The sequence below is a fragment of the Xylocopa sonorina genome, chromosome 6 (assembly GCF_050948175.1).
Source record: "Xylocopa sonorina isolate GNS202 chromosome 6, iyXylSono1_principal, whole genome shotgun sequence".
Taxonomy (NCBI): domain Eukaryota; kingdom Metazoa; phylum Arthropoda; class Insecta; order Hymenoptera; family Apidae; genus Xylocopa; species Xylocopa sonorina.
The window spans coordinates 1,926,463-1,950,390 of NC_135198.1; the positions used below are offsets into that span (position 1 = coordinate 1,926,463).

The 23,928-nt window shown below is 33.5% G+C and overlaps 3 protein-coding genes across 3 annotated transcripts; 2 read left to right on the forward strand and 1 right to left on the reverse strand.

Moving 5' to 3' along the window:
* Positions 1-1,226: 1,226 nt before the first annotated feature.
* Positions 1,227-4,074, reverse strand: Asun (integrator complex subunit 13 asun). The gene is made up of 9 exons (XM_076896531.1): positions 3,740-4,074; positions 3,579-3,653; positions 3,213-3,499; positions 3,056-3,146; positions 2,768-2,975; positions 2,301-2,680; positions 2,048-2,209; positions 1,632-1,963; positions 1,227-1,553 (listed from the first exon to the last, which is right to left on the reverse strand). The coding sequence occupies exons 1-9, from the start codon at positions 3,953-3,955 to the stop codon at positions 1,268-1,270; spliced, it is 2,037 nt and encodes a 678-aa protein (XP_076752646.1). The 5' UTR covers positions 3,956-4,074; the 3' UTR covers positions 1,227-1,267.
* Positions 4,075-4,574: 500 nt separating this feature from the next.
* Positions 4,575-7,409, forward strand: Sta (stubarista 40S ribosomal protein SA). Its single transcript, XM_076896399.1, has 6 exons — positions 4,575-4,680; positions 5,171-5,332; positions 5,408-5,613; positions 5,803-6,090; positions 6,675-6,899; positions 7,250-7,409. Exons 2-6 carry the CDS (start codon positions 5,200-5,202, stop codon positions 7,328-7,330), a joined length of 933 nt encoding a protein of 310 aa, XP_076752514.1. The 5' UTR covers positions 4,575-4,680; positions 5,171-5,199; the 3' UTR covers positions 7,331-7,409.
* Positions 7,410-15,334: 7,925 nt separating this feature from the next.
* On the forward strand, positions 15,335-21,523 carry LOC143424858 (cilia- and flagella-associated protein 100). The gene is made up of 7 exons (XM_076897216.1): positions 15,335-15,435; positions 15,548-15,755; positions 16,612-16,869; positions 19,194-19,560; positions 20,226-20,455; positions 20,591-20,914; positions 21,197-21,523. The coding sequence occupies exons 1-7, from the start codon at positions 15,335-15,337 to the stop codon at positions 21,521-21,523; spliced, it is 1,815 nt and encodes a 604-aa protein (XP_076753331.1).
* Positions 21,524-23,928: the final 2,405 nt, after the last annotated feature.

Below are 23,928 nucleotides of genomic sequence, written 5' to 3' on the forward strand. Positions count from 1 at the left end.
CGTAATCGTATAATAATTGCGTAAGATAATCGCAGGGGCAGCCGATAAGAGACGTCCGTTTCGCCGGGTGCAGCGTCGTGCCAGGATCAGTCAATGCGGATGACGTATCCGCGACTGATTTATCCCAAAACACGGTGGAGCAAAGGAAAGCCGGAATACGGTGTAACTGGCCGGAGCGAGGAAACGAGCGAAGCACCGCGTACACATGTGAATTTCACGTGACAGATGCGTCTACACGCGGATCTCTGTACGTAGGTGCAGACGCACGTACAAACCACGCGTATATATCGAAAAGTATACATAGAAATGCGCGCGTGCATCTGTGTGTGTACATATACATATATACATATATATACATACATATACATACATATACATACATATATATGTACACCATTGACCGGGATATCGTCTGTCTCGGGATGAATGAACCATTACGTCACGCACTTGTACTCTCTGATCCCCTTCCGCCTCCCCTTCCCCTCCCCTTTCCCTCTGTGTGCTTCTCCTCGTCCATCGATTCTGTCTCCGTCTCTCTTTTCAGCCATCCTCCCGTGCTCGCATTATATTATGTGCAAGCGGCAAGCATACCTTCCTCCTTCCTTCCATCGATTAGCGGCGGAATTCAAGCTGGGAAGGAGGGGGAAGAGGGAGAGACGATAGAGAGCTATAGTTTCGATGGAGGTCAACGTATCGCAGTGGCTCAGACGCCCGGCAGACGTGTCTGCCGTTGTAAAACGCGGAGGGACGAAGGACGCGGGGATGAGAGCCAGAGTGAATCGCTTTCGTTGTACCACTGATACACTTTCCTGCTGTTATTCGTATCTTTGGGCGCAGGTGCACGCTCCACTCGCGTGTCCTTCTCGGTTGGATACCAACGATCTCGCATTGTAACCATTCCGCCTTGATCTCTGTCCATCGCTTATCTTAAATCCAATAAGTACAATTGTTCTAAACGCTGGTTTCGCTTGCACTTCGTTTCAATCGATGAATCTGTGCGAGTATAAGTATATGAAAAATAGTATGCTTTTTTGGGAACAATAATATTTAGGAACTGAAGTTCTAGACGCAAATAAAGTTATTTAACTAACTATAGTTTGAGAAATTATTATTTTCTGTTGTTCGAAAAAATTTTGGTACATTATCAGTAAATAATGAAGGATAACGAGCAGCAGTCACGGTTAAAAAATTGCTGACAATTTGTTGTCTGACTGACCTTAAGTTCATACGTTAACAGTATTGATAAGTAACTTTCGAAGTTGAACTATTAGCCTTCTAGGATTGGCTCCCGAGGTTCTCGACTATTTTCTTTCAAGTTCGGATATAATTTCGCTTTGAGACCATCACCGTTTGCTCTACCATGAAAATCCGGCTTCTTTTCTTTGGGTGCACTACGTTGCAACCAAATGTCCAACAAACTTTTTGGAGCGTAAAGACCGCTCTTATGGAGTTGTTTACCGAGAGACATGGATGTACTTGGCGGTGGCGACATTGGTGAATCGGTCGTTGCTCTTATTACACTGGCCCGAGCAGTTCCATCTTCCTTTCCAAATCTATAGAAAATAAAACAAGAAATTAGTTAACTCACGATACTGTAACTTTCAAGATGTTTCCTCAGAAATTTCCTTTACCCATCCAATTCACGCAACGCTTGATCCAATTCGACCTTGTCTTTATCGTCTTTGCTTCGTACCTCGAGAAGGCAAGTTAGAACTTCAGAATGAGCGGCAGAATTATTAGCGTGATGTTTCAAGAATGTTTCTAATTCACCCCACAGAAGTCTGTAATGTTCTTCCCTGCGTACGCCACCTTTTCCACCACGACCGCCGCCTATACTTGGCAGAGGTAATACCTCGTGTTTTGCTTCTAATTGTAGTAAACTAAAGATTACCTGTTTGCATTGTACAACCTCCTCTACCGTAAGCTCTTCCTTTACCATTAAATCTGGCAATGGATCTATTAACTGTAATAAAAAAAAGTTCATTATATATTAGAATTACATGCATATATAAGGGTTCGTTAATTATAATTAATTTAAACTATGCACCTGCTTTAAATTGAACATAAGGGTACTAGAAATGGTAATTGGCCAATATTTCGTATGACGTTCCAACCTGGACCTCATCTTTTCTGCAGGGCCTTCGCTATTGCAGTTTGTACTTCTTTTTAAAGGCATCAGTACGTTATTTCGCATTAGTCTTCCAAAATCCTACAATAATTAGTGTAACATCAATTATGAAGTAATATTTTAAAAACACGTGTTATGTATAAGAAAAAATATTCATATTTTATATATTTACGGTTATTCTATAATCAGTAACGCGGCCACCACAGCCTTCGCTAATAGAAGGAGGATCTTCTAATACACTTCTGGCAGTAGACAATGTGTGTATGAAAATTTCTCCACCATGTGCCGCGAGTAAATGAGAAATAGTCTTTCCTCCACTTTTCCTAACCATTTCAAGCATTACTGATCTACCATTCAGTAAAAAGTTGATTAAACAGGACGATGGCCTACTATTTACATCCACTGGTGTGATTCTGTGCATGGCCGTACAGTTTTGCATTTCAGCTGCACTACATCCACGTGGTGTGCACCACTTTAAAGTTACTGTTTCATATTCCGAGCCTTCTTCGAATCTTCTGAATGTTTTAATTAAGGCTGAATCCTGTGGGTTACCTACAAAAATATTTGTATGATAACTTTATACATTTTCATTATGTGCGTTTCGAACAATTCATATTTTAAAGTTAATGAAAAAAGTACCCTTTAAAATTGCGGAATGCGCAGCAGAAGAGTGAAATATCTCGACATCGTAGTTTGCAGAAGAGCTAGCATTCTGTTCTTCTTTCATTGGTATACCAGTTACCGTTGTGCTAGCTAAATCGTAATGAGATAAAATTAAATGGGACAATTTTGAATGTAAAGCAGGTGCCTTAATAGAATGTACTTCTACTGTTAACAATGGTGAAACCTAAAATAAATGATTTCACATGATATTATCTTATTTATACAATTTTAAACTACTCATGTATGAAGGAGTAAATAAAATACCTCTCTTGGTCCCTGACTGGTAACTTGCGATTCAATGTTATTAGGAAAAATGTTCAATATAACCAAATGACAATAATCTACAGGCATTAAACTGAAATAAAGAAGACTTATAGAATTTATACACGTTATATCGTACAATAACTAATTAGATACCAACTGATCTGATGCAAAAGCAGTTTTGTTTTCTTGAACCAATTCGTTTAAAAATATATTTTCCAAATTCTTCATGTTACTATTATCGCGTGCACTGGTAATGCATATCACCCTTCCTCTGTTAACGAGCTTACTAGCATTCTCGTTTAATGAAGTCCTCTTTTCATGTTGAATTTCTGAACATTCGTTAAGTGTTTCAATGGCCACTCTTAAACCATGTATGACAGAATAATCTTCTCCAGGTTTTGGATTCTTTGTAGGTACTCCTAAAATGGCTGTACCATTCATTATCTGGAAACACGTTGATCTTATTTAGAAGGATATTACACTTTTCAGTTAAAAAGATACTAAATCGTTTAATAGTATTTACGTGATTTAAATTTTGCTGTGACGGACTCCATGAGTTCAATACGTACGCTGCACGGTCGGTTACAACAAACCTTATCTGCAAGTAATAAAGTAGTTAAACATACTTCTCTCAATTTTAATTATAGTTAATACATAATATTAATTGAATAAAAAATTGTGTACCAATTTTCCAGTTGGAAAAAGATCCCACACTATCCGGCAATATTCTAACGAGGCTTCTACGCAGGTTGTCCACAATGATTTACAAACAGGTGCCAAAGGGATCAAATTTTGACTACGACTCTTCAAAAAATCAAATTCTAGAGGAGCTTCAGTGGATATACCAAAATATGGCGTATGATCCAGAACAAAAATCGTTTTATGATTTGCTGGATACATTCTCCTTACACCATTTTAAAATACCGATTTTTATCATATATAAATTATTGTAGTCTGTTAATTGTATACTAATATAAAAGAGGATAATGCGCCGAGAATATCACATATTGTAGGTTAGGGTAAAAATATTCTGAAAACGAAGATATTACATATCATTGTTACGAAAATATTATATATTTTATTAGATGTATTTTGCAATAATTAAAAGTAATTTTACATACAGATATTGAAATAATAACATATTTTATATATTTAGCATTCTTGCCATAAAAAGATGCAAATTTGATGCAATAGCTTTAACAAGAATGTAAATTAGTTACACAATATTTATGAAATTAACTTAATTTTATTATATGCTTGAAAGAATAAATAGTACATTTCTGAAAATTTGGATGATACTTTAATGCATCTGATTTATAGAACTGTTCACACAGCGTGCAATAATCGCTAAAGTAATCATTTCAAATTCCCGGTAAAATCTACCGTATTACCGTTTCAATATTCATTCTAAATTGAAAAATTATATATTTTCTGAAATATTTATACGCAATATTTTACTTCGAAACATCTATTTTAGAATACATAATTCTATTTCTTCTGTTATGATATTCAAGTAATTCAATGAAAAATTCAAGTAATTTCTTTGACTCGTTTCTCGTAGCGGGAGTGGAAGCAAAGTATGCAACTTCCTTTCCGATTGGAAGTCTCCTAGTGGCATTGATAACGTAAGTTTAGTAAAGTATTTTCTTTGTTTCTAACATTTATTTTATAACACATAGTAAAAGAAACTGTTAACTGAAGAGCAAAAATTATATAACAATTTTATTGTACATAAAAATACATATTAGAAGCAAGTAGTTACAATAAATTTGTACAATAAGCTATATCGCCTGATACACGTGGTATTGTTTCAGCAAATATTTAATTTCAGTAGTATTTGTTTGTAGTTACACATATTTTTGTTTTATTAAGATCTTTATATTCTATCATTGAATACTTCAGTGAATACATTAAACTAAATCCAGTACCTAATTTCGTATTTTATGGAGTGAGGTTATGCGGCTAGCCTCTTCATTCCTATCTGTTATAAGAAAAATTTGTTTACGAATGCTAATTTAAAGGGCAGCATTAAAATATATGTTACAAATAAACAAAGACGTATAGTTAAGAATGTATAATTAATAACAATTAATATTTATTTATATATGTGTTTAGGTTGCTCGTAATTCAACCAAAACGTTAAGATGTCAGGAGGTTTAGATGTATTATCCCTCAAAGAGGATGATGTTACCAAGATGTTGGCAGCGTATACGCATTTAGGCGCTGAAAATGTCAACTTTCAAATGGAACAATATGTATACAAGAAAAAGAATGATGGTGACTTTTTGTTTTGCATGTGATATATCTTGATTTTTATTTAAATTGATATAAATATATTATTTTAAAATCCAGGTGTCAGCATTATTAACTTACGTCACACATGGGAGAAATTGCTTTTGGCTGCACGTGCCATTGTCGCTATCGAACATCCTAGCGAGGTATTTGTCATTAGTTGCCGTCAAACTGGCCAAAGAGCTGTTTTGAAGTTCGCTCAATACACTGGAGCTACACCAACTGCTGGACGTTTCACTCCTGGTGCCTTTACCAATCAGATTCAGGTTTGTTACTTAAAAAGAAAATGAAAAAGTATTATGAATGATTTAATTTCATATAAATGATGAGCATCATTTATCATCATAATTTCTATTTGTTGACATATTTTGGCTTAATCTTTGCTGACTACATGAAATGTAAATGGATGTTCAATTGTTATTATGTTGTATAATAATGCAGATAATTTCTTACAGTCTGCTTTCCGTGAACCACGTTTGCTGATTGTTACCGATCCTTCTACGGACCATCAACCAATTACTGAAGCCAGCTATGTGAACATTCCAGTAATTGCTTTCTGTAATACTGACTCACCTCTTCGGTTTGTTGATATTGCAATTCCTTGCAATACAAAGAGTCTTCATTGTGTTGGTCTGATGTGGTGGTTGCTGGCGAGAGAAGTACTAAGATTAAGGGGTTCTATTGCTCGTGAAAGCAAGTGGGATGTCGTTGTTGATTTGTTCTTCTACAGAGATCCAGAGGAGGTTAGTTTTTCGTTAACTTTCAACCCCGTCTACTAATATGTGAAATTCTGTTAGTTTTTAACTTTTAATGATACTATAATATGCAATAGAAATAGAAAATCAAATTTTTGATACATTATATGCTTTTCTCAATGCTAAACAAATTTATTTGAACATCTTTTATATTGATATTCTTTTATTATGATTTTATCAAGTTATTTTGATATTATACTTATAGGAATATGCTTATATTAATTTTTTTCATTCTTAAGAAGTATAGAAAATGATATCGAGTTACACCTGATGTTGCTGTCATCAGTTTCAGTTACACACTGTATATTTAATTCAAAAAATATCAATTTTATAAATCTAAAATATCATTTTTAAATAATATAGATAAAATTATATATATGTTAGGATTCTAACATTAGTGCAAATCTTACTTCTTATTTAATATTCTATTTATATTTTTATGATGAAAAATTATATCTCAGATATATGTGTTGACTTCACTTGGCTTAATCTTTTCTGAGTATAGTTCAATAAAAATTTCAATCATTTCAATACAAATTTTCAAAACGATAACATATTCAAATGTCTTCCAGGCTGAAAAGGAAGAACAAGCTGCCAAGGAAATTGCACCAGCTAAAGATTTTACAGGTACAGTCGAAGTTGCAGCTCCTGCTGAGCCTGGCTGGGTTAATGAAGTCGATACAAGTGCAGTTGCTACTGACAATTGGGCTGACGACGTGGCGACACCAACTGCAGCTGCTCTTCCGGCCGCAGGTGCTGCACAATCATTCCCAGCTGGTGGCGATTGGGCTGCTCAGGTAAGAATGAAACTTTTAATTCAAAGAAAATTCAAAATAGTAGAACAAAATTTTATGCCACATTTGGATCCTATTTGTATTTCTATATCAACATCATATTACTAATATTCTTCTCCTTAATAGATAACAGTAATCGATTCTAAAACTAATGATTTTAAAACATCACCTTTAAAGTGTTAGTGAAAAAAATGTCTATGCGTTGTTACTTTACAGTGGAAAAACAAAAACTGTTCTTTTTTTTTTATACTAGGAACGGTTCTTCATTTTTCACATTATATTAGTATGTTTCATCGTTGTAACTTACAATATCAGATTTAAATAACAAATTATTTATATTTTTTTATTTACAGGCTTCTGAGGAATGGTCCACTACAACGCCATCTGCACCTGGACAACAAAGCTGGGGAGGTGCCACAACAGAGAAGTGGTAACTTCATTCCCTTTGATAATTTCATACACTGACACACTTTGTACAGTGAACATAATAAAACGAATAAAAGTTTTAAAGAATTGTCTTTAAGGGCGCATGAAAGGTCCTTGTATTTTTTATGAATTTGTTGCTTCAGAATTTTATTATTAAAATCTGCTTATAACATTTCTCGTAAAAAAATAGCATTGGTCAATTTAGGATTGCTAGATAGGTCCTGAAATAAAAAATAATTATTAAGTGGACGTTATTGAAACTCTTTAACAATCTTTAAATTACGAAAATATTCTTGCTAGATAATTCTCATAAATCCATTTTTAACTAAAACATATAAATGTATAATGTTGATTAAACCATTTCTTAAAGTTTTCTTTGTTCCGGTCAAGAAGCTTACAACCATATCAGGAGTTTTTAGTCTTTACTATCATTCAAGAGCCGAAAATATATACTATTTATTAATTCCTTGGCCCAGTTCCTCATCAAAATATACAATATACAAAATGATAATTTAGGGTAAGTAGTTTATTATTTGTTTTATGAAGAAATTCAATTTCCATGCGAGATCTCTGTAAGTTTTTTACAAGAAAAAAGCATAATGAATATGCATACAATTAAATGTATTAATAACTAATTATACAGGTGATTAGAGTGAAAAAATAGAATTAAGTATAAATCGTTAAAAAAGAGTTCATTGCACAAATGAATACATCCGAATTTTGATAATATATTTAATTGAAGCATGAAGTAAATAGACCAATCGTTTTTAGTAGATTAGGTAATTGTGTCCTATGCTCTGAAATACCGATCGTGTAAAATGTATGGTTTTGTTACGTCCTCTCCAAGTAAGTGTAGTTTAGTAATTATATTAATTTAAATCAGCCGAATTAGGGAAGCAATCCCAATCTATGGTAATTTGAGTTATAATATTTTATTATATCGATGTATTTGATTTATTATCAATTGCGAAAAAACTGTAACAATGAACAGATTTTCTTCAGAACAGGTTGGTATCACTTTACCTTCAAGAAACTATATTTGAATTCGATTTCTTATAATCGTCTATTTACTCTTTATGTACTCGTGACTATATCTTTTTCCAGTAAATTTCAATCTTTTCTATACAGCATTCAATTTTACTTATTATAATTACTAAAGTTAAGAGAAGAAATAAAAGTTTGAAAGAAATGTACATTTATAATTTTACAGGCCAATTATTCAACATTAAGGAAAAAAGAAATACATGACTAAAAATTGTAATATTTTAGTTTCAATTATGAAAATTATAGAAATGTAACTTCATTATTACATTTTGATCTACATGTAGTGCTTTTTTAGTATAATTAATTATTTTATGCGGAGAAGAAAAATAATTTATATATATTTTGTAATATTCGTTTATATTAGTTGTAAAGAATATTTATGTGCAATAGCTGTTGTCAGAGAGGGAGAGAGGGGAACCACATGACCAATCACGTACAAACATATGAATGATGTCGTAGAATAGTTCGAGATGTCGTGGCGCTAGCGTCTCTTTTTGTTCTTACCTCAAATTTCCATTTTTTAGTTAAATAAACAGTATTTGTGCAGTGAACATGTTAGAAACAGATGAAAGTATAGTTGTCAGATTGTGTTGCGTTAGTGCACGATGTAAATTTCCAACTAAGTTCAGGAAAAATATAAGTTGAAATATTTCAATCATCCATTTGTTGCATTCTATATCATTGTACGACATTGATTTGAATATTTGAATAGTTAATATGAAAGAGTAATCGTATATATAATAAAATTATATAAATAGAGTTTATTTTATACTTTACAGTATGTATATATATTAAAACTATTTTAAGAGAAGATAATATAAATTTGTTTATCACAGTAAAGCAGTTGTTCTTACAATTGATCGTGTCTTATATGTTAATTGGCAAATGTTTATTATTTCTACAGTGGTGGTGTGAGGGATAGTATAGTTGAAGACATATCGAAAGCGAAGTGGGGGACGACGTTCGTTGACACGTACAAGTTGAACGGAGTACGCAGTGCGGTATGATGTGACCTGTTGTCTGAGGTACGTTTCCGAGCCCGCTTATCAGCTGTGTACTATGTCCAATTGCCCTCTGTCTTTAACACTAGGTTTACGGAATGTGTCAAATTGACGCATTTCGATTTTCATTAAGAAAATTATAAAAATCGTTTACATTTTTCTTTTACTTCTTGTAGTGACTTTTATCCATTTAACAAGAGAAATATATGTTAAGCTTTATTTGCTTCAAAAGTTGTGAAATATTGAAATTCTCTATGTGGTATCTCTATGGATATGCATCAGTTTGATACGTGTTGTGATGTAGTCATAAATGTCAGTAAATTGGTTTTTTTAATGCAACAATTATGGTAGTAATAAATATGAATGCAGTGGTGATACCTTGATCCAACCAGCATGAGTAAAATAAGCCTGATAAGTAACAAAAAAAAGAATGAAATGCAGAAAGTGAATTTCAGTTGTAATGCAAAGACGTTTTGAAAGTTTTAGCCGGTATTATAATCCTAATACTAAAATATAATTGACTAACATAAACTTTCTATCTCAAACATTTTTTAATTTTCATTTTTAAGTTTATAGTGTGCAATTATATTGCCTTTTAAGTTGTTTATATTTTTGCTTATACTGTTTTGTTTTATTGTGTTACAGATTATTAAGTAATTATACTTCTAAAGGAGAGAAATGTGTAATTCATTATGTATGTAATGAGTAATAAGTGATTAACTTGCTGACTCTTGCAAGTATTATAGAATATTTTTAATTTTGTTGTTGTTGGTTTCTGGAAACTCTTTTGTTTATTTTATTTCTTGTCATTTTTGGGCTTGGTTTATGATTGTTTTTGGAAATGTTATTTCTGTATATTTTCTGTTTTCTGTTACACTGTATTTTGTTTCTAACATTATTCTGATTCTTTTCTCTAAAAATTCTTTAGAGATTTCTTTTATCATACTTTCGCACAATGTCTGAAGCTTAAATACACTGCAAATGTATTTTTGTGAGGGGGTTTTATTTAATAATAACAACATGTATGAAAGGAGGGTGGTTGGGATGCGATTAAGATGGGTCTCTGTTTGCAGCAACCTCCACGTGGTGAGACCTGGGTACTGTTTATTTAATATATAATTATTAATTGCATTATATGGTAATATAATACAATTACAAATTATATGGTAGATAATTCAAGCAAATGGCTGCCATAGGTTCATTTCATTTAACTTTTTCCATTCTGCACCTCTCTGGGCATTAACGATAAAAACTATTCTAGTAGTATTCCTGACGTTTTCTATTGAAATAGAAATTTTCAATTGCTAGTAGACATTTGTAAAAGTTTCTATTCAAGCATTTCATCTACCAGCAATAGAAAATTTCCATTTTAACAGAAAACTCCATGCAAACATACACTTGTCAAAAAGTTATGGTAGCATAAGTTTAACATCCACACTCACTAATCAATTCCATTATTTCCTCAGAGGCCATATCCAAGTGCAAAATCGATTATTTTATGGAGGGTGCTTTTGAACCTTTTCAGTCATTTCTATAATGTTTAAAGTAATCTACTCTGCCGCTTACCGCTAAATGCACCCCTGATACTGGTTAAATAGTTTAATACTTAGTTCTAGGATATTTAGATACTGACTTAATTGTACATTTTGACAAATTTATAAACTAAAGGCTGAAACAGAGGTGAGCCAATCAGCTTACTGGTTCTTATTAGGCATGGATATAGTCGCTACCCTGTAGTAGGGGTGGGACCCTGGAAAAGCAAGTTAAAGCATTAAAGGTGCGAATCCAAAACAACCTTTAAGACTCTAATCCCTGTATTTAGAAAAATTAAAGTAATAAGGAAAAGGGTAAGTAATAATTGGGAGTCCTGTAGAATAGCTAGTTATTTGTAGTCATACCTTAAACTTGGTTCTACAATTAGAAGGGCGACCATTTCCGCAACGCGACAATTTACAAGCTTTTTTATTGCAGCAATCCTTCCAATAATGTAATTGCAATTTTAGCTTTCATTCCTATTCAGCTATAGTCAAACATTTTCTGTAAGAGCGATCAATTAAAAAATTTAATTACTGTAAACGAAGATACAAAGTTGTTTCTTGTACCAAAAATTGACTCTGAATGTTCCAGCTATACGTTCGTGCCAAAGTACACCTTGAAATACAACGCGCATGCCAAACAATTCCACTTGACAACCGCTGATTCACGAAACGTCATATCGCTGACAGCGTGGCGATAGCTGGTATAAAAGAGACTGCCAGGTTATTGAACTCTCTCCATACCCTCCATTTTTCTCATTTTTTAACCATTTTAGACACAGATAAAGGGAGGATCGATCGTTTGTTTTTAAGAAGTAAGTACCTTCTCAAGTCTCAAATCGCTCGTCGCTTTAGGCACGATGTATCTTGATGCATCAACTTTTTACTGGATCATTCGAGGGTGCGATTTCCGTACCGGTCGTTCGAGGTCAAATCGATCACTTTTACAATTCATGTCTGAGAACTTTTTTTGGAGCGAAATTTATGAAAATATATGGAGTTTAAATCATTATTAATGTATTAATTCGGAAATGCAGCGAGGACGACGGAAATCTGAAAATTGAATGAACGAACAATCTGGTATCGAACAAAACAAATTAATTCAACTACTGAAAGTTATGCGTATTGAGTTATTTTTCATGTGATTTACTAAATCCTCTTTACATTAATTTGTGTTATTTATTAATTTACCTGATCATTTTACTGTATTTTGCTGTATATATGTATAAACGTATATATCGTCTTTGGTTTTTGGCAAGGATCAATAAATTATTTAATGTTTCAACTCTACGGCAAATTTCCGATTATTAATTACGTGTTAATTATTTTGGATTTGATTGGTTTACCGCACAGCCCAAAATCTAGAATTAAACGTTAAACGTTAGCTTGTCAGAGATAATTTGTCTACCGTCACATTCATATTTTATGTTTTATATGGCTACTAAATGACGCTAAGTTCATTTGCTTTATTTCGAATCATTTAATGTTCTACATACATTAACCTGTTCAGAAAAATCATTGAATGTTGATACAATTTAAAAGAAAGAAGAATTTTAAAAGAATTCGTACGTTTTGTGTTTTCTTTTATCAACTAAATCCAAAATAAAGTTGAAGTTATTCGAGGACTCAAAATTCCCTCATACGTAAACTATTCAATTGCAAGATCTGAAATGTAAAATGCAAATTTTTAATCATAAATACAAAAAATATCACTGGTGCAAATTATCGTGCTTCAGTGTCAGAAGATTTATTGAAATTTCCATCTATATACGTATACACGATTCGATTTCAATAATTTATTTTGAAAGTGATGTAAATCCATTTATGTTTAAGTCGAGATATTTAAGAGTTTGCGTTTCAATGAAATTTAAAAATATACGCATAGAATCCGAATGTATTACACTCCTTAAGTGTATCTAAGAAAGTTGAATTTACAGTTCCTATTAAAATAGTAGCAATTATTAGGTGAATAATATATGTCTTCTTACCAAGAATGGACTTGAGCTATTTTCAATTAACAACCAGATTTTTTATCAAATTTGAAACAGCCCAAGTTCATTCGATGTAATGTAAAATGCTTCAAATATTCAATTTATTTTATACATCATTACTATACTTGAACATCATTTATGCAATTCAGGAAATTTTCTAACTGTATAAATTACACAACAATTTACTGCTCATTTATATTTTGTGTATGTGGTAGGGATTTGAAGAAGTTATGGTGCTCCGTTGGTATACAGGTTGAAACAGTAACTATTAGCACCTCAGATATCTTCGAAACTATAAGTTTCACAGAAATGTTTGCTGATATAAAATTGCACAGTACAAAGGGACCAATTCGTTGGCGAAAATAGTTTTTTTGTAAGTGGAGGTATGCTGGACATTTGGAAGTCACCTTCATTTTTTTAAATGGATCGGTATGTTTTTTTTCCGTAATACGATATAGAATTTTAAAACGAGTTCAACGACACCTGTAACATGAAGCCATCGTAATGTTTACCGTTTACTTCACTGTGAATAAACATCGCTCTAAGGGCATTTTAATAGTTTGCAAGATAAGTGAAACATGATACGATCGGTATCGATAAATTGGTCAGTCTGTTCCGACCGACGCCGAGCAGCAATAAACGTGGGGTGTTCGAAAGTTGAATTTATGACACGTTCATGACATCAATGCCAATTTTACATTGGGTCTTTTGCTAGAAGAATTACCTTTACTTATACGACAATGCACATTATTGATTGATTGCACGAAGGGAAGTGGATACAAATTTCAAAATCATTACATTGGACGCGGCGGTCCAATATCGTGGCCAGCTCGTTCACTAGATGTAACACCTCTAGATTTCTTTCTGTGGGGAACATTAAAAGAGAATGTAAGAAATATCGGGTAACAGGGTGCACGGACGGTCAACGAGGGCCCCTGTGCATTTCCCTGTGGCATCGCCCCACTCCGGGGCCTTGTCTAAACATACGAATGGGCCATGACGTTGAGGGTGTCCTCGAGGCTAGTACGAATGGCCTAAGAAGGCAATCTTGTATGAACCTTCGGGTGAATCAGAAATAAATACGCCCAGTAAACGTTGAGCAATCAAGTTTTGTACTTTATTCTCATCTACATCCTACAAGAAACTGTACAAAAAAGTACTAACTACACCTTACGACATGTAACAATGAATTATTACAGCCTGTGTGTCAATAAGTTCTGACAGCGATGGTCATCATTTCATCATTCAAACACCTATTATAAACGTATGCGTCATTTACTACCAAACTTGACCTTTAATGGCTTCATGTTACAGGTCGTTCAACTCGTTTTAAGATGCTCTTTCGTATTATGTAAGAAACAACATACCGATCCATTTATAAAAATGAAGGTGACCTTCAAATGTCCCACATACCTACACTTATAAAAAAACTATTTTCGCCAACGGATGGGCCCCTTTGTACTGTGCAATTTTATATCAGCAAAAATTTCTGTGAAACTTATAGTTTCGAAGATATCTGAGGTGCTAATAGTTACTATCCTACCCTGTATATCGTAGTAAGTCCATCATATCCTCGTATTTTGTTGTTGTAATTTGTCTTATATTTTTATAAAGTGACTTGATAATAAATTCAGTATTTTAAACTCTGCATTCTCATCCATTGATGTAGAAAATTTTGTATGGTTCATATTTCGATAAACGTATTCAGCATATTCTTAATCACTTTATTGTTTCTTTGTTAGGATTCTTTACCCTTTTTAAAAATTGCATACTCCAAAAACTTTATTGATATGAAATCCTCTTGTTTCCTTTCATTTAAAATAAAGTTATCACCTTTTCGGTACTTTTCGATAACATTATAAAAATCTTGAAGGACAAACGGTAAATTATTTTTCTTTAATGACATTTCTACGATGCGAAAATTTTTGTCATTCTGTAAAATCAAATGTCCTGGTAAAAGAATTTATGGTCAATGATTTCCACATTAAATTGACGAATGGCCATAGCTCACTTGTGATATAAAAATTCTTATCATTCTATTAACCAGCTAATTTTTGTTTTACAAAATTTTACTGATTTTAAATATATTATTTACCGCTTTACTTCAAAAATGAAAGGATAACGTAAAAATGTAAATATTAAAATAGTCAGCTTGATTTTTCTCAAAAAATGGACTTAGGCCACTTTCAAAGTAGACGGCTCAATTAAATAAATGCACGAGTTTGCGTCTGTGACTGAAAGATATTCTTAAAAACTCGCATTCTTGTCGAGCCACTCGAAAAGAAAAGTTTTAATCAAATGCGAACCGTCTCCGTAACCATCTGCCCTTAGTCGACTACTGCCGTGATGAGGAAGCGAGCTTTTCTACAACGTCACAGGTGAATGGCCGGCTGGTGAAAAGCTGAGGGTTTGAATAAAGTACAAGCTGAAATTACGGGAGAATGACCGATGAAATGTCGAGAATCTCCGAGCGGCGTCAGATCGGTCAGAAGAGCCGAAGGAAGACCGCGTCTACCGGAAACCCTCGAAAAGGGTTCTTCAGGTATTCTTCTAGAAGTATATAGAACATATTTCGTACGTGTAACAAAAAAAAGAGTTGCAATAAATTTTGCGAAAATATTAAAAGTTTCACACCATCTTTCTGGGTTACTTAGAACACAGTATTACTTCACCAAAGGTCACGAACACCTGGGCGAGGCCAGAAACGTCCTCGAAGAACAATCTCCGTTCATTTATCCACCATGTTCGCTTATGTTCTCTTATTCGCAATATTGGAAAGCGAAGAAACGTACCACAGATAAAGAACGAAGGATGGGCGTCTTGAAATCCACAGACTCGCATAATCTTCTGCGATCACTCCGTGTAAGCACTATGGTTTCATCCAAAAGCATCTGAACTATAATCTGTAATTAAAATGTTGGATAAAAGTCGAAAATGAAACATTTAAGAGTGCTTCTCGAAGAATGAAAATTGCCGTAATTGTTTATTCAAGATGTGATAGAAAAGTTGTAAAAAATACACTCCAAAATGTAATTAATATGTTTGATCGTCCTGTTTCTTGGATAATAATTCGTAAGTGAAATAGTCATTTAGTAAATTAGCAAATTTATTCATATCATTCGTTGTCGCTAAGCAAAAAAATTACTATACTTTTATTATGCCTCCAACTTTAGTTCCTATTTTGTCGCTGCTTTACAACAACATTTCTATTCCCTGATTTACGATATAATTTTATAAATGTGGGTCATTACCGAAATTCCATTTTGTAAATATTAAATTCCATTTTCCAGTTAATATTATGAAAAAAAAATCGATTACAACTTCATAATTTTTATTGATATTATTGTAATTTTAATTTAATATTATGATTTTGCTTAACGCGAATGAGTTCATTATATAATTTAGTTTTCGCAAATGAAGCAACATCTCAGGAAGGAAATAGTGAAACATATATTGACCACTGTGGTTGTGCATTCTATTAGATTTCGAATGCATAATTAATACATTTTGCATTCCTAAGGAGATATTTCTAAATGTCCTTCGTAAATTAATCATTTCCATCCGAAGCAAAAATTGATCACCTATACTACAAAAGTGTAGTACTGGAAATCATAATTTTCTATTTATTGTTAGAAATGAGTCTGAAACATCTCAGTCGTTCGATTTCAGAAGAGTTTGCTTAGTTGAGAGTTAGAACGATTGTCTTGAATTTGCCAAGGTGGATGTGGACATCGAGGCATTAGAAGCAAAGAAGCACAAGGACTTGGATGAAGCTATGGCCATCACCGATGTAGATCCGCAATTCTTCTCGGTACTGGATGGCAGGGTGGTCAAGGAAAAGTTTTCTGTGAGCAACTATGTCGAGGATATTCGTGAGATCTTCAAAGCTCGACTGTTAGCTGGACAAGAAATGGATAATTGTATTCGTATAGATCAACAATTTGTCGAGGAGCAGAAGAGGCTTGATACAATCAAGGTTCCTATCGGTGAATCATAATACGCGTTAAAAGAGTGTAGAACTATTGCTATAACAGGAAATCGGGATCTGAACATAAGATTCTTTTCTTAATATTTTGCACCAGCAAGAATTTGAAATCAATACTGAATAATATCAAGTCATACGTGTTCTCTTCTTTTCTTCATTTATGCGTTGGATAGTTTCAATTTTATGAGTTCTAATAAAAATAGTAACTCCGAGTATGTTATAAATTGTTTGCAAGTTCTTCAGTTTGAGGCGAGCACTTTTGATGCGAGATATGTAATTTACCAGGGAAATGATTTGCAAAAATCTATTTTCACGAATCAAAACATGCACAGAATAAGAAGTTGCAATAACTTTGAACGAATATCTTGTCGCAATCATTTACCTTTGTATTCATACATACTTTGCCCCTCCATTTGTTTATCTTCTACTTCAATTCGAGCAAACTTAGCAGATATCTTAAAATTCAAATATTCTAAGACCACATATTCGTTCCTCATTTATCTTATTGAAATTGTTTTACTGTATATTGGAAGATTGCACTGAAAAATGTTCATGAGCTGTAAGGGTAAGGAATTGATGGAAATATCCCTTTAGATGTTACGACACCAGAAATCTCGAGTATATAGTTGTACGATGAAACCACAAGGGGCATTAAGTCGATAAAAGAAAAATGGTGGAAGATATCTCTAAATCCATGCACTGTCTTCCAGTAACCTGAGTATAGGGGACATTCAATCGGTGAAATCAAAATCTTAAGTAACCTTGTAACTTTCGTTCGTGTTATAAACTCTACCAGTACTTTGAATACCTAGTGGTCGCTCGCATTTTACTTTAAAAAATATTTACATAAATAATAATATTCTTTTCTAGACTATTTCAGATTCCTCTTTACGTGCAGTCCTACAATTTGTTTTTCTAATCGAACATTTAATAAAAATAAAATATTACAATTTTTTAAATCGATTAAATAAGTTTTCGGAAAATAGAGGCTTTGTCAGATCAAATTCTCGTCCTCGAAAATGGCACAAAGTCACCAAAATAGCTCGACTCCATTTCAAGATAAAAAAAATATATAAATATACTTATATATACATTAAACTTACATTTTTTGATCCTATAATAATGTTAGATGTTGTTATACTATAGTGGCTTCTATTTTATATTTAAAAGTATAATATTTTAGCTTCGACATTTAAACCTCGACAGATCGATTTGCCAGCCCCCCCCCTCCCTCCCCAAATATGTGAATTTAAAAAAAATCGTTAGTGTCGTTTTTCAGATCGAAAAGCATACAAATATATGTATAGAATTTATTATAATTCGTTCCATAATAATAGTAGCAGCATAATGATACTAGTAGCACAAAAGAAATTGTAGAACACATCGTTTACTATATAAAAATTAGATTAAATTAAATAATAAATTGTAAATATTACTCCTAATTTTTATTTTGAGTGTTCAGACAGTTTCTGGATTTTTCAATAATTTAGTTACTGTACTATACACTTGTAGCTAAGATCCCTTAGTTAAAAAGTACTTTTAACAGACAAGATTCTATGACATCTTTCTTATTCTTTGCTGCAGAAAATGATTTTATGGTGCTTGAAACTCGTTTTATGGATTTTTCTTTTTTCTGATAAGTGGAATATGCTCAAGTTTTTCTTTATCACCTTTGCATTTATGTCCACAATCTTGTTTTTTCGAAGAATCAACATTAGCATAAGATTCACCTTGACAATTATTTTCAGAAGCTCATTTCTAAATTCTAGATATAGTCATTCTGTTTTGCTTAAGCCGTTTTGCAGCTAACGTAATTACACTCTTCTACAAGTTTTCCTTTTTCTTTTGATGCATAAAGAACTAAACAATCGCAACTCGATTTTTGCTAGAAAACTCTCTTCTTTTCCGTCTTACTTTTACAATGGGTTGATATTTAATTGAAACAGAACAATTGGTTTTGATCAGCGGATGAAATTAGAAAAATAGTTACAATTCGTATGATTAGCTTAATCTAAAAATTGAAAGATGCGTCAAAATAAATGACACATGTCGGAACATTTATTTTGATTAAAGGTTTCGCAGTTTTACGCTACAACATAACTTATAGTTGCATTTGCCGATAGTTCCCGTTTAAATATTCACTTGCTACTATTATTATGGGAGAGAGGGTATACAATTCTTGCTCGTATAATAAGTTTAGTTAGAGAGATATACTCTTTGCCAGTACGTATAAATTCGAGTACCAAATACCGCATTTTCCTGTGTCAACATTTTTCTGAATATTCACCTTCTCTGTCCGTTTATCCTGCCATTAGCGGCTTTACCGTCGATACGTAGCCGGTTTCGAGGAGTTCCTCTCGAAGGACCACGAGGAGAGCATGAAGATTTTGCTGCACGCCGATAACGAAGTGAAACTAACGAGAGACATCACAGAGAAGAGGAACCAACTCTCCAGGGATTTTGGTCGGGTCAGGCTGGACGTGTACCACTGGGAAGAGAACTGGAGGATGGTGAAGATGTGCCAGAGGTTCCTCTACCAGGTGTCACCGATCGCTTGGCGCGAGGAACACGACTGGATTCATCGCACTGATTCCGAGGAGAGCATTATTCATGGGAACGCGGATGACTTGTTCGGTCGATACAGAATGCTCGACGAAGTTGCTTCCCTCGACACTCTGATAGGTGATTCTGTCACTTTGTGTCCCCGTTTTATTTCTTCCGCTGGGTGGTAGGGAAGTCAATCCGTTGAGAAGGATCTGTGTTAGTAGTCTATTTGTGTCTTCTTCGTTAACTTTTTCACTACTGTTGCCGCCTAAAGGCGCTTAGAAAAATTGCGCTTGTGATACTATGTGCGCTTAAAGCCGTTTAGAGAACTTGTGCTTGTGACATTTTAGAAACTTAAAAGTGCTTAGAAAAATGGCGTTTTAGAAAAAGCATTTAGAAAAATTACAATGCGGCAATGCAACAAAGAAATGAATATTATTTCAGTGTTTTGATTATTTGAATATATTTTCTCAGATAGCACTGCACGCCTAACGGAAAATTAGAAGGGCTAAATACTCTGAATAATTAACTGCTTATGAAGGATTCGTTTGAAATTAAGTCCATAAGTCTCTGATATCCATTCGTCGTGGTCGATGTAAGCGTGAGTTCTTTTTGTATCCGGGAGCTAGAAATTTATTTATTAGAAAATGCTTAACGGATTTAAGGGATCATAAAATTAGAATAATTCAGTACGTTTCCGTTATAATAATTTTGTTACTTTATTTAGAATATTTAGAACCTTCGCAAATATAATCCATGCACCCGCGCAGAATAAGTGAAGAGTTATTTTGCTGCGTTTCCAGAGTTGTTTGAGCAGGACATTAGCGAGGCTGGCCCAACAGAATTATACTTCAATGATCCGTTCGATCTAATTCGCGTGTTCAGAGTGATAGAGACGCAGAACTTGAGCGCATTGATTCATTTGGAGACACTTGCCCAGCCGATGTCGGAAATGATGATGACCATCCAAACTGCCGAAGACCAAATCAAAACGGACGTCAGAGAGCTAACGAACGCGATCAACGAACTGCGTGTAAATTATGCTTATTATAAATTAATTAGCGTAAAGAGGAAAAAAATGTTGGATTAATTTGTTGCAATCGAAGTAAAGTAACAGCAATTCCCGATGTCAGGAGTTGATAATACTTACTCGCAACAATATATTCAGGTTCACATCCGCAAATTGGAAACTAGAGCAGCGGATCTGGAAAGTTACGCGAACGAGCTTTTGGAGACCGTGTTCCGGGATTCTGTTTGTTCCGAGAAAGTGCTTCGCCTTCAAGTATTCGTCGAAGACGCGTACGAGAGCTGTGTGGGTCCGAACGAAGCGAATTTAGACAGTTTCTCGATGATGAAATGGATCGAGAAAACGCACGAGGAACTGAATTTGGAATTGGACACGCTGCCGCCGGAAGTGGTTCAAACTTGCGAGAAAGAAGGATTCAGGCAGGAGCTGAAAGCAATGAAAGAAACAGAGGAAGCTGCTAAAAAGGTCGAACACTCAGAAATTAATAAAATAATTAAAATAATTGAAATAATTACTAAATACACTATTATAATCATTAAGGTGATAAAAATTAGAATCTTCTTTCAAATTATTAAAAAGTATGCCAAAATTATTAAAACTATTGGAGTTGTTAAATTTTTCATATCATTGGATGGTTTTGTAATTTTAGAAAAGGTTTCTCAAGTTTCTGGATATTTTATGATAATCGAAATGCGGTCTGAACGTTTTACATATTTGAAACCGTGTCACTGTTACTTTGCATCACAGTTCGAGCTTATGCATCGATTGCTGGCTGCTCTGAAGCGTGTCATGGAGCCACCGATGATAAAGAGGCGACCTCTCATGTGGCGTTCGATCCCAAGACATCAAAAGGCGAAGCCGAAGCCACCTCCGCCAGAGCCAACCGAGGAGGAGATGCAATATTTGATATTCTTCACCAACTATTGCAAACAGGAAGACTTCACCATCTATCGTTCTCAATTTCCCGACGACTTTGACCTAACGTTCCAGGAGAAACGTATCGAACCGGCTAAAAGCGAGGAATCCAATGAGGACGGAGAAGGGGACAATTGTGATGAGAAGAACGACGAGTGATCAAAATTTTCGACAGTATAACAGGACACTATGAATAATTGGAAAATGGAAATTTCTCTCGTTTCAGTGGTTAAAGGGTAGCAAGGGTAATAATAGTGGACAGTAGCCATTTTTTGTCCTACGTTGAAGTGAAAAATTCATGAACAATTAAGGGTACTCAAACTTCTTTCACTGCAGTACCCCTATCGGGCTAAAATTTACTGGAATCTTTTTTTACGGCGGCAACAACCTGGTACCGCTCGAAACAAATATGCATCTTTGACATATGCTCGTTGACACCCAGTATGAGAACTCTTAAAAATCTTATATGTTATAATAATTTAATATAATAGTAACTTATAATCACATACGTATATCAGAAATGTGACAGGAATATTGCAAAAAGTAATTTTATAGTATATCAATAATTTTAGCAGTGATTTGTTTTAGTGTATTTCTTTTATTTAGTGTTATTATTATTGCTATATAGACGGTCACACAAATCAATTGGAAGAATCACAGTTTCCATCTTTGTTATTTTAGAGAAAGTATTCTTAACCCTTTAACTGCGAGTACTTTTAACACAGCAAGAAAAATAAAATGAAAATAAATACATACATTCAAATTTTCTATTACTGAAGTGACATTCTATTTTAAGAATTTTATTTTTATTTTAGTAATATATAAGCCACAGCCGCTATTTTTAATTAACATGTTGTTTATATACTAGAACCCGCCTCTGAATACAATTTTAGAAACCGTACCCGCAATTGAAGGATTAAATGTTTTTAATAAATTGTTCGTTTCTGTATATAGGACCAAAAATGATTCTTCGATTCTCCCGAATCAATCTCCAAAATGAATGATCCTGTAAAACTATCAAGAATTCTTTTAGTGTTGTATCAGTACAGTATTTTCAGTTCTTTTCGAGGCATTAAACATATTAAATTAGTTGTCTTCCAATTTGAAACGCGAGTTAAAAAAGAACTAGTACAGTCGATGAAGCAAAACAACGTTTGGAATAACTGAAACAAATGATGGCTCCAGCTCAAGACTTTTACTCTTCTCTCCAATTACTCATGGTTCATCGTGTTCTACGATTCCGATATTACCGTCGTGAACGAGCTCGTGAATAATTCACGACTCTTTCAGAATTGAAAATCTACGCTGTCCAATTAAGTAATTAAATTAATCAGGGAACGCACCGGTTGAACGGGAAAAGCTTACATACTTGTTCCGCGGTTTTTTTCTTTTCCTTTTTCTATTTCCGGTTAATTGGAGCACTTACGCAGTAAGGAAACATCGAGAACGCGTAACGGTGTGAAGTTATTGTCTGTTGTTGTATCCAACGTTATTGGATTATTATGAATAATTCAGAAGAATTTTTGTTTTCTTTTTAATTCCACAAGGCTTAGGAAGTGCGTGATGTTGTGAGTTATACAAGGCACCCTCTACTTTTTCTATCACCATATTCACCGATATTGAACCCCATTAAACAAGTATTTCCCAAAGTAAAATTTTGTTGAGAAATATGCCGGCGAAACTTCAAATTGTCGAGTTACCAGCGGCTACTAGAAGAGAACCATTTAAGTTGTAAGTTTAAGTTATCTAACTAATTAAATGAATTGTCTTTGTAGTTTCGTATTTTAATTAATTTTCCAATTACTTTCAAATAAATATCTGTACCTTTATGAATTAAATTTCTTACTCCTTACTACCTAATATAAATTTACCTATACTTACCCAGTATACATTGTTGTTTTTTTTAAGTAAAATATTTAAGTAGAAGTATTTCATTTGCAAAAGGATGAATTTGATTTGAAAAAGGGTGAATTTGGTTTGAAAATGGGTGAATTTATGAAAAATCTTCAGCTATTACTAAGCAAAGTATACAACAAATTAAAAAATATTAATAAAATATTGCTATTTTGGTATTAATCTGTATTACTAATGTGAAAGGGGTAAATTATATTACTAAGTGCAAAGAGTTAACATAATTAATTTGTAAAATATAAATTTAACCTAATGATAAATTCTAAATTAACAAACCAAATGGAATAAATTTTATTGCCTCCTGTTTTGCGGTTATATTTTGTTACATGATTGTATAATTATTTAGTTAATAAGACATCAACTCCGAATATAATTGATTATTAATTGAATTTTTCCTCTGAGATAATTACTTAAATACACAAAAAACTTATATCATACACCAACAAGATTTGTCATGTCTAAAAACAGCACATATTCTAATTTCAAAGTAGAGCTATACTGAGGTACCACTGTATACGCGAAATTTGATAAGTATTTTAAAGGAAAAATTACAAGAAATATAACTTGTAAGTTTCACGTGGCCTACAAATAATTCTTGAATGTGTTTGCACTTTGTTTATTAGAGGAATGACAGAATTAGAAAGACAATTTTT

Coding starts and splice junctions, on each gene's coding strand:
- Asun (XM_076896531.1), bottom strand. CDS start 3,955: ATGTATCCAGCAAATCATAAAACGATTTTTGTTCTGGATCATACGCCA. Junction 2,681..2,767: donor GCATTCCGCAATTTTAAAGG/GTACTTTTTTCA, acceptor ATATTTTTGTAG/GTAACCCACAGGATTCAGCC. Junction 1,964..2,047: donor TTATGTTCAATTTAAAGCAG/GTGCATAGTTTA, acceptor TTTTTATTACAG/TTAATAGATCCATTGCCAGA.
- Sta (XM_076896399.1), top strand. CDS start 5,200: ATGTCAGGAGGTTTAGATGTATTATCCCTCAAAGAGGATGATGTTACC. Junction 5,333..5,407: donor ATACAAGAAAAAGAATGATG/GTGACTTTTTGT, acceptor TTTAAAATCCAG/GTGTCAGCATTATTAACTTA. Junction 6,091..6,674: donor TCTACAGAGATCCAGAGGAG/GTTAGTTTTTCG, acceptor AATGTCTTCCAG/GCTGAAAAGGAAGAACAAGC.
- LOC143424858 (XM_076897216.1), top strand. CDS start 15,335: ATGACCGATGAAATGTCGAGAATCTCCGAGCGGCGTCAGATCGGTCAG. Junction 15,756..16,611: donor ATCTTCTGCGATCACTCCGT/GTAAGCACTATG, acceptor GAATTTGCCAAG/GTGGATGTGGACATCGAGGC. Junction 20,915..21,196: donor CAGAGGAAGCTGCTAAAAAG/GTCGAACACTCA, acceptor TTTGCATCACAG/TTCGAGCTTATGCATCGATT.